At 41.1% G+C, this 13,635-nt stretch overlaps 1 protein-coding gene across 2 annotated transcripts in view; it reads left to right on the top strand.

The window, feature by feature from the left end:
- srgap3 (SLIT-ROBO Rho GTPase activating protein 3) overlaps positions 1-13,635 on the top strand; it is a 75,446-nt gene that overhangs the window by 21,892 nt on the left and 39,919 nt on the right. For both annotated transcript variants that reach the window (XM_042504357.2, XM_042504350.2), the window contains exon 3: positions 9,546-9,708. In XM_042504357.2, coding sequence (XP_042360291.1) covers positions 9,546-9,708 — 163 coding nt within the window. The remainder of the gene's footprint in view (positions 1-9,545; positions 9,709-13,635) is intronic.

Raw genomic sequence — 13,635 nt, 5'->3', positions numbered from 1 at the left:
TGAGTGGGTTGCAGTTTTTTTTACAGACCTGCTTTCAAGTTTGGCAGTCTTGAAACCCACTGGCTTTGGGGGGGAGCGGCTGACATTTCTGATACCATTCAGGACAATGCATTTCGCATTTTTTGCTCCACACAGACTGTTTACCTGCAAATACCCCAAAGTTGCTCAAACGGAATTGGTCAGTACTACTCAGACTACAAGCAGAAACCAAAATGCTTCTTCATACTAATGTCTTGTACCATTTCCTATGGATTGTGCATTCATTTGCATGTATCTTTTTCTTTTTATAGAGATTAAACATTTAGGATATGTGCCTCACATTCATCATGTTGAAGTAAAAGTCACTGTCACCTAATCAAAAGTACATGTGTTGGACTTCTAGAGTAAGATGTAGAAGTGTTTGCTTGTGCATGGACTTTGTGTAGGAGAGCCGTGTGTGAGAAGTGGATAAGGATTTGAGTTAGTAATTGAGTCCAGATGTGTGAGAGGAGGCGTGCTTCATTGTGGCGTCTAAGACTCGGCTGATAGTAGACAGAACTGTGCTGCTGCTGCGACACAGCGGCTTAACCTTTGGACTGTAAAGATGATCTTATCCACAAAGCAAAGGCAGGTGTTCGAAAAAACACCCAGTCCTCAGACACATGTTCTAATAATGCTGTATTACACTTTACACTGACAAGATCAGCAAGTGTCTGAGTGCAATGTCTTGACAAAGGCCACACACACACACACACACATACACACACACACATGCACACAGATACAGGATATCTGTATGATATAAAGATGTGTAAGACTTTAAATGCATTGTCTTTTTCTGCAACCCCTTGTGTATTAAACACGGCTGCTTTTGAACTCCATTAATTCATCAAAATGTGTAAAAACGTCGTGCACTTCAACAATATGAGCAAAAGAGCCAAACTGACGCAGTCACAGACCACAGAGGAAGTGTGGGTGGTAGGCAACTACCCATACTTGACAGGTATAGCGGATGTAATATTCAGCCACACTGAAATTCTGTTATGTGTCATTCTTACCACAAACACACTCTCTCATATATAAAAATGAAAACGGTTTTACCTTTTCCTGTTTAAAGCATATAAAGGGTACATTAAATTCCAACTGGCCAGTATTTCATCCACAGTGAGTTTTTAAGCCCCATAACATGATTGCACCTTGTGCCATGCACTCCTGGTCTGAGCAGGCGGGCAACCACAAATCCTGGTAATCAGCTGTGACACGCCCTGCACTGTGCCCTTCCTCCCACTTTAGTGCAGTTAAGTTCATGGCGAGCCACCAAAACACCAAATGGGCCCTCAGCAAGAAAAACACTTGTGTTTGTCTAATAAAAACACTTTGTTGGCAAAAAGCCCAACCATACTGTATGCACCATCAAAAACACAGAAAAAAACAAACATTTTAGGCCCTGAAGTCTCTTTATTTTGCGAACACACCAAGTTGCTTTTGGGTTTGTCTTTGTTATCTTTGACTGTGTTTCATCTGATATAGCAGATCTAAACTATCCTTTTCCCAACACTCTTCAACATGCCTGTGACTGTTTCATAGCAGTGAAGGTGGGGTTCCCACAGTCATGAAATTCCTGGCAAAGTTATGAAATTATAAAAACTGTTCTCCAGGCCTGTTATAAGTTAATGCTCAATGTTTCTGAAAAGTTTTGAACATACATTGTTTTGTCGATTGTACATAAAAATCTCAAAACATGTCTAATGTTAAGTTATGTAAGTTCTTGGTGTTAGTAATTTAAAATGTCAAGCTGCGCTGTGTGACTGTTGAAATGTCACAGTTACCACACAATAGACTACACATTGACCAGACTGGCATCGTGTCATAGTTGTATTTGATTCTATCAAATATACATATTTCACTGAATCACCAGCTGATCTTTCCATATCATGGAATTATGGCCAATGTGTTAGGTCATAGATTCACTTTGATGGAGGAAGACTGAAGGGACAAGGGTCAAAATAAGTGTGATGTGTACAAATTTGGGTGCTGTCATTGAAAAATGCATGAACAGTTTACGAGAACAGCTTGGTGTGTTTAATAAAGTACAAGTGTATCGCTGTGTAGCTCTACCTATTTTACACCGTTTCAGTAAAATCATGGAAATGGGATAAAATATTTTTACAAAAGTTATCAAAAACGTTTGAAAATTACTAGGTAAAAATGTGTGGGAACTCTGTAAATGCTCTTTAGACTCTGTGTAGTTACACCTTCATATTTCTGAAGGACATCAAAACAGAGCAATATAAAAAAGAGACATGTTGACCAGTACAGACTTCCATATGTGCTGGATCACAGCCTACAGTCTGTTGGCTGAACCCTCCCAGTGCAGATTCATTAGCAAGCCGAATGCTACAGTGATTTACAGCTACTGCAGCTACAGCTGCACCGCAGCAACCCGACCAAGGATAATTTTGCTCTTCCACTTTACCTCATTAGCCACAGTAAAAAGACATGCTGAAGGGTTACTGAGCTGCTCCATACTGCAGTTGCAGTGCGAGATAGTGCACCACTTCCTTTCTCTACTGGTTCACAGTTCCCGGGAGATGTCAGCTAACTTCATTATAATTACGGAGCAGACGTTTCAGGGTATATATCATGGATGGGATTGATAATGCACCCCATCAAATTAGAGTGTTTGGTATCATCTGTCTGTCATACAGGCATATTCAGATGTAACAGAGCTCCATTAAAAAGGCAACTCATGCAATATTGATATGGAGAATAACCTGTCTGGGAGAGATAAGACAGGGCTTGTAGTGATGTCCAAATTGGGGTGTGTGTGTGTGTGTGTGTGTGTGTGTGTGTGTGTGTGTGTGTGTGTGTGTGTGTGAGTGTGTGTGTGTGTGTGTGTGTGTGTGTGTGTGTGTGTGTGTGTGTGTGTGTGTGTGTGTGTGTGTGTGTGTGTATGTGTGTGTGTTTTAATCTCTTTGTGAGTGTATCCAACCAATTGGTTTGGGAGGAAGTGGGGGAGAAAATTGTTTGGTATCTTTACAGTGCCAGATCTTTGCACAGTGTTATTTTAGTTTTGAAGCTGCGTTTGCTCATTTCCAAGTGATGTCTGTGTTCAGTTCATGGTCAGCGGGGCACTGCTTTGAAAATGTATCAATGGATACTCCAGTGTGTTTCTTTTAAGAACAGTTAAGTGGGATGCCGCCTATGTCAAGAGCACACTTTTCATTAAAGAGCCATGATGAAAAAGTATGATGCAATACTGAAGTAATATTATAATTATGATGAATGGTGTCTGCTGCAGTGGGATAGCACCAGATGTTTTAATGGTGGTTTGTGCTCTGGCACCAAACTACAGCTATAGCTTCAGTCCCATTTAGGCCCAATACCGTACAATACTTTTACCCCCACCACTGTTTCTAAGTGCCACCTTGCCTCTTGGAACAGACTCATGAGGGGTTGTGGTTCTTGGGACAACCCGTAAACAGAGGCATCGAGTGTTGCCTGACATTTTCAGCAACCCGTACTTCTACCTTATCAGTCTGCACTGATATTAGAGGAGCAAAAAGTAGTATGTCAAGGCTGTCATGCACAAATCAGCAATAACAATGCACCTTTAGCTAGCTAGCTAGTTAGCTACCAAACATCAGTATACAAGGGATTTCTTTTGTTATCCATGTTATACAGAAAAGGACTATAATGCATTGAAGCAATAATAGACTTAAGATAATGTGATGGTTATTGTAGTTTTTTTCCATCGTAAATAACAAAGACAATACATTTGTGGTTTCTTTTGTTGCTCAAACAGCCATCTTGCAATAATTTTAGTTTTAAGTGTGTCTGAATATCCTCTGTTTGGAGGGCCATGTGGCCCTAACACTTCACCCTACCGAAACAAGATTAGGTCACCCTACCTCTATATGTTAACATTCACAATGAAGTAAGGCAAAGTGGTCAGGGCAAGGGGTGTATTGGGAATGGGCCTTCGTGTACACTTGTATATGTAGTTGAACCATGGCCAGTCTCAGGAGCTCGGAGGGGCAAAGGGTAAAAGGTTAAACTATATCTCTCTAGGCTCAGTCTGTTTGAACACAGCACTCCTTCCCCTGCTCTTGTCAGGTTGACGAATCCTGCTGGTGGAAGTCAGCGTGTGCGATATCAGTACATTAGCTGGTTTGCAGTTTGTTTTTCAGATCTTGTCAAACCATTTATTGACGCTGCACTGTGCTCCTCACTGCTCTGGCCCCTGTGTCTTTGCAGCTGTGCATCATCAAATGTTGGCAGTGTGTCTGCTTCCCAAAGAAAGAGAAAAACGTGCTAAATGATGTGCAGATCAGCACTGTAGCATATTGAAGCCCCGCTTGAAAACAGGGGCAAAGCGAATTTGAATGGCAAAGCTGGCTGTATGTGCCCACATGCCCCTTGTCTTTTGAAACTGTGTTTGGCTCCTTCTCCTTTTCCTTGGCTGTTTCATTGATAAGCAGCAGGCAGGCAGTGTGGAGGGGATTAAAGGCCTTCACAGAGCCGAGTCCTGGTTTGATAAATACACACTTCCTTCTGGAAATCCTGGCTTAGACACATCATAGGCCCTGGGTGATTAGATGGTGGCATCCAGTGCAGCCATGACTAAAGCACATGCACTGTTCAATATAATGCTGACTTGTTCAGCGTATGCACATTATGGCGACAGCTTGCCTTCAGTTTATCCTTGAATCAAAAGATTATTGCAATATACCCTAACCATACACTTTTTCTTTGTTTCTCAATTTACTACCACTGTCTGATCTTCTTAATACTCCTCCATGGATTCACACATGTATGTGTCTGCCTCTTAGAGACAGTGATGCAGTGCAGGACCCGTAAAAAACCATGGAGACAGCCAGGCAGTGCTTTGCAGGATGAGACAGATGTAATAGGATGCCAGAAAGCCGCTCTCGTCTCTCCTCCTCTTCCTTCTCACTTCTCCAGAGACTCTCAGAGCTCATTGTTTGCCTTCTGCATGTTAATGATATCCTGTGTATAAATACCCAGGGCATGGAGCCATCCGAAACCAACCCTTTTGAAGCCCTCTGGATTAATTGACCTGAAGCCTCTCGACTGATACGCAGAGTTTTACGGGAAATGTAGTGGGTGCAGAATAGAGATGAATGAGTTTTGCTGCATGCTGAAGTCCATCCTTTGTGATAGATTAGCTTCTGTGTAAGAGCTGCTATGGAAAAGGTAGTGACTTTACCATAAAACAAGTTGGAGAGCTACAATTATTACTGAGTTAAATTAGTCCCAGAGATGATGCTGGTACACAGGCCTAATTACCCTGCTCTTAATTTCTGCAAAAATGAGGACAGCTACTGTGGGAAAGGAGATCTTTTGTCCGTTCCTTCTTTCTTCAGGGCTTCAACCCTAAGCATTAAGAATTTGTACCTGGTCACTTTCAGACCATATTATTCCTTAATTTAGAGTTTCACTAATTATCATCTATCTACATTTTTTCTTAAACCTTCAAATTTGCCACTTAGGTTCAGACTGAAACATCTCTACAACTATTTAATGTATTGCCATGAAACTTCATCCGGACATTTATGGTCCCCAGCAGATGGATCCTAATGTTTTTAGTGGCGACACTGTGAGGCGGATTTTGAATTAAATGTCTCTACAACGTTACAATTTATTTTCATTAGGTTTGTTAATGGGATTATAACAATTAATTGACAATTGATTAATCAATCGGATGTTAAGAACTGATTTAATTTGAGCCTATCCCAGTTGACATTAGGCGAGAGGCGAGGTAGCCACCCTGGACTCAACCCAAACCGCTATGCCTAACATATGTGCTACCATGTCTACAGTGTCATCTCTTTGAACATAATTTGTTTTGGTTTTTTTTGTGTATAAATTCTTACAGATTTAATACCCTTAAATGTTTTGAAGCCTACAGGACAAACAGAGAATTAATATAGCAGCAAACAACTAAGCATAAAGTGGAGTAATGAAGTCCTGAGCAAAGAAATGAGTCACTACCTCTGTGTATGTTGTTGAGCTTCTCTGTTCTTTGTTATGGTCGACAGCAGTCCACCTGCATGTGCATGTTAGTGCATGAGTCCCTGTGTGTGTGTGTGTGTGTCCTACTAGCGAGCTAATAACTGCAGGTCTGCATTGATAATCAGCTGCCAGCTAGCAGTTTAGCCATCTCCATGTTACCTGGTACGAACGTGAGGTGAAACACCTAATAATCTGAAAGGAAAGATCGTCTTAAGCAGCAGATTTAGCAACAGTGTCACATTGGGGACCAAAGGTCCACAAGCACTTTTAGCCATTGGAGAGGGGCCAAGGATTTACCTCAGCAGAGTTTGTCTGGAAAGCTGAGGACTGGTGGATATAAATGGGGCTAATGGGAGCCTGGTTGTGCTTAGGGATGTGATGAAGCATCTCTGACCATTTTTAAGGATTAACAGAGAGTAGAGGTGCTTGTTCCCTAAACCCCTCAACCACAAACAGCAATTATACACCGAGGAGCTGCGTCCCTTACTGGCAGATAGGTCAGTCATGCAGAACTGGTGCAAAATGAGGGATGGTAGAACGGTAGAAATAGGCCATCCCAGAGGAGCAAAGGAGAATATGCTCTACATCAGATCCTCTATTGTTAGTAAAACCGAAACCCAACCCATCCTCTATGTAGTCTGTCAGTGGGGTTCATCTCATTTTGACACAGCAAATGTTCAGTTTAATCATTTTATTATCTTCTCTTGATTGCAAGACTGAAATGCGGCATGAATTTATGGCTGGATTTTCTCAGCTCTCTGAAATTACCATTAAGTTTCTGTAATAGCAAATTAATTTACTCGCTTTTCAGACAAAGTGCATCTCAGGACGCCATTCTCAATCTAACGCCGATGAAGAAGGGCAGTAATGAATGGATGGATGAAGCTGTCTACATGTGCCATCCTGTTTTCTTATGCGTATAGGTCTGGATAGGACTGTAACTGGGTCCCCTTTCAGACCATGGCCCCACTATTAATGACCTCTAGATGGACGGAGAGAGATGGGATGCATATGGTCATTTTGCTAACACGGGGGATGGTGCCCCTCTTCATCTCTTCTCAAATTGTCTTCTACCGGCACTGATGTCAGGAGAACAAGGAGCTGGTGTTTGCGTCCTGTCAGCCTGATGTAAATGTGTTTAGGGGCAGAGTTAAGTAAAGAAATAATGGAGAATGCACTCTGGAGTCACTAGATATCAACTTCATTAGATGTGATTAACATTATGGAAGCTCTCCGAAGGAGGGCTCTTTGATGTTTGTGCTGCTCATCTCTTTTTTCTGCTCCACAGTTGAAACACGATCCTCCCCCCGCCCTGCTCTGGCTCTCTGCCTCCTTTGCTCTCATCCAACCCCCCCCCCCCTTTTTCTCTCCTCCTCAGGGTTGGTTGATTGATTAATGCTCAGATAGGATCCAGACAAGGGTATGGGTTTGAAGGGATTGTGTGTGTGTGTGTGTGTGTGTGTGTGTGTGTGTGTGGTTCAGTGTCTGTGTGCCTTAGTCTTTCTATTTGCAATCACCCGAGGCGGAGACAGTTTAAACTGATTATGCAGCAATCAGGGCCCTTGACTCTCTGGATCATAGTGGTCACCAGCTTTATACATTAACAACAAGTTGATGCCTTAGATTGTAGCATTGTTTGGAGTGTGGTGGAAGAAAGACAGGAAATGATAAAGTGAGGGTGGAAGACATTCACCAAGAAATGAAAGAAAGACGGGAACATTGTGGTATTCATGATCACATCCATAGCAATATTGTTTACTTTAGTTGTTACTTCACATGTTTTCATCTTTAGCCAAACTTTTTTGGATTATTACTGCATGTAAAATAAATTAGCTCAGTCTTTAGCCTTGGTTTGGACTTCTTTAAACATGGGAAAACGTGTTAAAAATATGCAATATAATATGCCTGCCCATTGTCTGTAGACCTAAGCTGTGCACAGGAGACAGGTATGCCTCTCTGTTTTTTTTCTGGTCTGTCACATTTGATGGCATGGACGGGCTGGAAAACGGGAAAGTGAACAGCAGAAAGCTGCCTGTGTAAAACCTATGGTGGTTACTTAAAAAAAAAAAATCACTTACATATGCTCTCTCCTAAAGTCAGTGCTGACTTCATTTTGAATGATGTGTGAGTGCTGCTTGGATGAAAACCAAATGCGTCCAGCAGGGTGAAGTATTTCCATCACTGCTAATTAAAGCCGATCAGAGCCGAAGCCGATAAACACCTGTGTCGACTGCATAGTCATTGAATGCTGCTTGTGACTTTCTCCATTAAATACAAAAGCCAAATGTTAGTGGGTGTTAGTTGTAGTTTTTTTCTACATCTACTCTAATGTTGCTGTTCTTCCTTAAATTATTTTTCAGTTATAATAATAGTAATTGTTATTATTTATTAAGAGAAATATTTTTGTATATTTTTAGTGGCCTGACTCTAGGGACAGCATTGTTGGTTGGCCCACCACTTTGGGCTCGAGTGGAATATCTCAATGACTCAGTGACAGTGAAATTTTGTGCGTGGTCGCCAGAAGTTTAGTCCATTTTTATTCCAGTGCCACCCTGAGGTTGTAGTTTGTATTTCTTAGTAAATATCTCAACACCTATTAGATAGATTGTTGTAAACTTTGGTACAGACATGTGTCACCCCCACAGGATGATGCGTAATAACTGTGGTGATCCCCTAACTTTTTATCTATCACCACTGTCAGGTTGAAACTTGACTTTCTCCAATACTTTGGTTAAACTGAACATCTGCAAAACTGATGCTATTCCAATATGAAGAGCTTCACAGAGTCATTAGTGTTGCTGATGTTTCTTAGTGCTATTTAAAGAAGTCGGGCAGTTGTTTTTTGTTGGGGTTTTTTTCAAGTGTGTTGTCCAGTGCTCTTTTGGGGTTGTTTTGGTCCCCAGACTTTGCTGTGGAGTGAGTGCTCTTGACTGTCACACTACTTTTTGGTAAAGGCTGCAGCTGATGCAGTGCAGCGGCTCAGAGGAAGAGACACTGTGCACTGTAAGGCTCTGAGATAACGTTATTTTCTCTCAGTGGTGAATTTACAGCTTACAGCAACTTAATACGACACAGTCTCTGGCTTTTGTTTGATATGTAGTGTTGGCAAAAAATGTTGTTGCACATTGCTGATCTCTTGTTAGCATGTTTACTGTAGAATGCTGCTGTCACACTAAACCTCCCAGAGCCCTGTTCAAACTTTCAAACTTGAATCATCAAATATTGGTATGTAAGGCCCAAATCTGATTCGACAGTGTTAATTGAGTATCGTACAGCCCTAAATGAATATTAAGTACATTACCACCAGGGACGCCCAGTTGCTCAGTTGACTGTAGTTCAGTTCTGGCTTTGGCCCTTTGCTGCATGTCATCCCCTCTCTTTCCCCCTTTCACGTTTCAGTTGTCCTGTCAAATAAAGGCAAAAAGGCCCAAAAGTAATCTTAAAAAAAAAAAACAATACAACAAAACATTACCAACTGTGTATATTATGATATTATTAACAGTCCTCGATTTCTCCTGTGTTTTTTTCAGGAAAGACCAGCACCTGCTGTCCTCAGTAAACTGCTGGTATTTGGTGCTGAACCAGATGAGGCGAGAGAGCCGTGACCACGCCACCCTCAGCGACATCTACACCAACAACGTCATCATCCGCCTGGCCCAGATCAGCGAAGACATCATCCGTCTGTTCAAGAAGGTCAGTGAGTCTATCATCCTTCCCTCTTTGTTTACCGCTTCTGTGTTATCACCAGTGCACAAAATGTCAGAGTTAGAAGGACAATACAAATACCAAGCAGTTTGATTAAAGCTTTTATTTGCCTCATAACTCTTTTATTGTAAACTTTGGGCCACATCGTCATGCCCTGGTATTGCAATAAAGTTGAATTTGCAATATACAAGTTGCAGTAGCCAAAATAAAAGCCACTTCTCTACTTTTTGACTTCAGTTTGACCTCAGTATACAAACTGATGGAAGCCCAAAGAAATGTGGTGCTTTGAGCTCTGTCTCAGCAGCACACATGGATTTAGTAGAAGGTGCATGAGTTTGGTCAGTCTAAGCAGCATGGAGAAAAGTGAAGCTGAGAACCCCTCGCCCAACACCCTGCAGCCCCAACAAGTGTGATCAACGACTGGCTCACTGTCAGCACATAGCAGAGATGACTGAGGTCTTATCCAAACATCAGAACCCTGTTTTCACCTTGCAGGCCTTCCTGTAGGTGAGCTGCACTCCGCTTACTAGGCTCCATTCAGATATTACCGTGTGTCTGTGTCTGTGTGTGTGTGTGTGTGTGTGTGTGTGTGTGTGTGTGTGTGTGTGTGTGTGTGTGTGTGCGCGTGTGTGCGCGTGTGCGTGTGCGTGTGCGTGCTTGTGTGGGTGCCAGGCCAGTGTTTGTCAGAAACTGTGCCAGAGCTGAAAAAGGAGAAACACTCCGTCTTTTCTTTTTTTTTTTTAAGTCAGGCGCCCTCAGGTAGCTTTTTCTATATTTGAAAGTATGAATGGATGGCTCTGCAGCTGCTTGCTGGCAGACATATTGCAGAGGCAATAAATAATGCATCAAAACCATCATAGGGAGCTCAGGAGAAAATTAAAAATGTTAAACTGAAATAAATGAAAGAGCTTTGGGTGATTGACTGTTGGACATGACAAGGTGATCAAGGACAAAAAGTACAGCTGTCGACAAAAACTTGATCAAGGGCCTGTTTAGCATATAAATGGCAGATAAAGTAAGCTGTGTGATGCATAATATTATGATTTATTCTGTTTCCCATGATGTTATATTCAATAATGATGTACAAAAAGCAGTTGCGAATGGTGTTCCATATCAGTCGCACATAGGGATGGTCGATATATCGAATATACTCGATGTGTCACAGCTTGTTCCATGTGGGATGTACAAAGAGACTATATTTCGAACGTCAGGTATAATTGTCACATAATTTTTTTAAGTCACTGGTATGAGACTCGCTTCGACATTTTGGAGATAGTGTGAGCAGGCGTGGCGTTTGTTTTTGTATCTCCAGGGCTCCGGACCACGACAGCTTTGTTGCATTTTGCAACTACGAAGCACCAATGCGACTTGCAGATACTATTAGTATATGAACTTCAGGTGTAAGTTTTTGTTTCTTAGCTTGTTGTTTCTTAGCTCCAGAATGCAACTATTTTGTCACATTTTGCAACCACGTAGCACGTGAATGTTATTAATATATGAACTTGGGAGCTGTTGGTTGTTTCCAGCTCACAGTCAATAATCCTGGCATCCAAATGTGCCACGGTAACTAAAAGTCTAATTTAATGAATGGTAGTGGCAGCGGTGTGAGCTGGTGAGGCTGTGGGTTTTTGTGCCTGCAGAGCTCTGATTATGACTATTAAGTCACATTTTGCAACCATGGAGCACCAGTGCGACTTGCAAATCTTTGCAATATAAGAACTGGAGAGCTGTTAATTGTCTGCGGCTCACAGTGAATAAATCCTCACATTCAAAGGCGCCGCAGAAACAATCTAACTTTCTGCTCACTGTAAAATCTAACTGTTATGGCCCAAGATGCAGTGGGTGCTTCAAAATAAAAGCATCAGTGGTTCTGCTCTGCTTTATGTCATTATCATGATACTTTTAATAAATATATATATGAATATATAATACCTTCTCCAACAGACTGATTCAGCTTCGCTGTCGAAAGGACAGATACAGGAAATCTTTCCTGCCACAAGCCATCCACCTGTACAATAACTCACCTCTGTCTGCGCTTTAAACTCTGGTCTTAGCTCCATGTCACTCTGCACTGCTGACTTTATTTCTATTTATATTTATTCAGATACTGTTCCGCACTTTACACATGCATATATGTAGATATGTACAGTCTCTTAGTTTTTTTTTAGGTTTTTTTAAGCATATTCCTTTATATTCTATTAATAATGTGTGCTCTTTATTCTCTGTTCTTACTGTATGGTGCTGCTACATCCCAATTTCTCAATTTTGAGATCAATAAAGTCTATCTATCTATCTATCTATCTATCTATCTATCTATCTATCTATCTATCTATATAACAGTTTTTAACTCTACAATGACATTACTTGATTTAACCTTATTTTCTGACAGTAGCTACTTTGTTTGACTTCGTGTTAATGTAGTTCTTTTAGTAATGTTTATTATTTTAATAGTCTACAGTGGTTTAGAGGAGACTTCAAAATATGAAGATATACAGCCAAGAAATACTGCAGTATCATTTTTAAGCTATATCTCCTTGCCCTAATCCCACATAATGCAATTACAATAGAAGCGGCAAATGTGAATCTAGAGAAAGCAGTGTTCCTTTTTCCCTGACTGTATTTTCTGCAGTGTTTTTATATTGACAGTCATACATTAACTACTGCACTACTTTTTTGCCTTTCATAGAAGGAAGATTTTTAAAATGTATACAAACAGGCGTTTCCATAAGGGCTTTTACAATACGACCCGCCACAGCTCTTTCAGTGTGTTGCATCACAGTCGTTCACTCCCTGCTTGAACTCTCCCTGCTCTCCCAGAGCCTCTGCAGTACATGCTGCAGTCTGTCTTGTTCAGAGCCACTGATGCATACAGATGCCATTCATCAGCTGCTGGAGCCCTCTGAGGATATTCCCTATTTATCACACTCAGTCCAATTGTTTGAGTAGGACTTAGCGCCTGCACTCTAGATACAAACAAAGTAAAAACAACAAATCCCTCCTGTATTACTAAGGTTATTATGTTTTATCTCCTCTGGGTGCATTTCATAATCTACTTTAATGAAGAACTGTTGGAGCAAGATTTTGTTTGATGGATTTTTGCCCTCTTTGATGATGATTTAAGTTTCTGACTCACCAGTAGCAAGTTTTTTCGAGCACAGTTTTTATAGCCGAGCAGGGTGTGGACAAATATGTTAACTCCCGAGTAGTTGTGTTGTTTGTGTGTGTGTGTGCGTGTGTGTGTACGTGTGTGTGTTTGTGTGTGAGAGAGAGAGAGGGTGAATATCATAAATACTTGCCCTTTTGTTGTTGTGTTAGTCATTGTCTTTCAGCACAGCTCCTCCTTGTTATATTGATCTGACAGAAAATGAGACTCATAATGATTCATTTCTGAAAGGAACATAATGCATCTTGCTGTGTCACTATGATGCACTCTTTTGGGTGGACCAGAATTAGTCAGCTCTTGACACACGTCAATGAAGCGTCCGTATTTAAAAGCACGACACACTGCACACTTAAGTATGCAGCATGCGAGGCCTCGGCTATTGTTAGCTGCACACAAACCTCCCGTGTACCTAATTAGCTGTTTGCATCAATCTCCAACTGACAAGTGTCATTGTTTCACTAATGAACATGGCCATGATTTTATTGACCTTTTCACTTTAAACAGAGGTTTTCCTTTGCTGCCTTTGAAATCTCCTTTGAAAACCCTTAAGATCTGACTTGTCAAATCATATGCAGTGCATATGAGATGTTGAGCCTAATTTCAGAAAAAAATAAAAAATTTCAAAAAAAGAAATGTTTAGCCACTAATATGTGTTGTAATTACTTCCTCACCATTAAAAAGGAGAAGTTTCACAAAAAGTTGGATTTTGGTGCTGTGTTGGCTTGTTCTTTTTAAAGTTTTCCACCTTAAAG

This window comes from Plectropomus leopardus, chromosome 2 (assembly GCF_026936395.1).
Source record: "Plectropomus leopardus strain MGB_pleo_1.0 chromosome 2, ASM2693639v1, whole genome shotgun sequence".
NCBI classification, from domain to species: Eukaryota; Metazoa; Chordata; class Actinopteri; order Perciformes; family Serranidae; genus Plectropomus; species Plectropomus leopardus.
The sequence above is the reverse complement of the archived record's forward strand: the minus strand, read 5'-3'. Positions and strand labels throughout refer to the sequence as shown.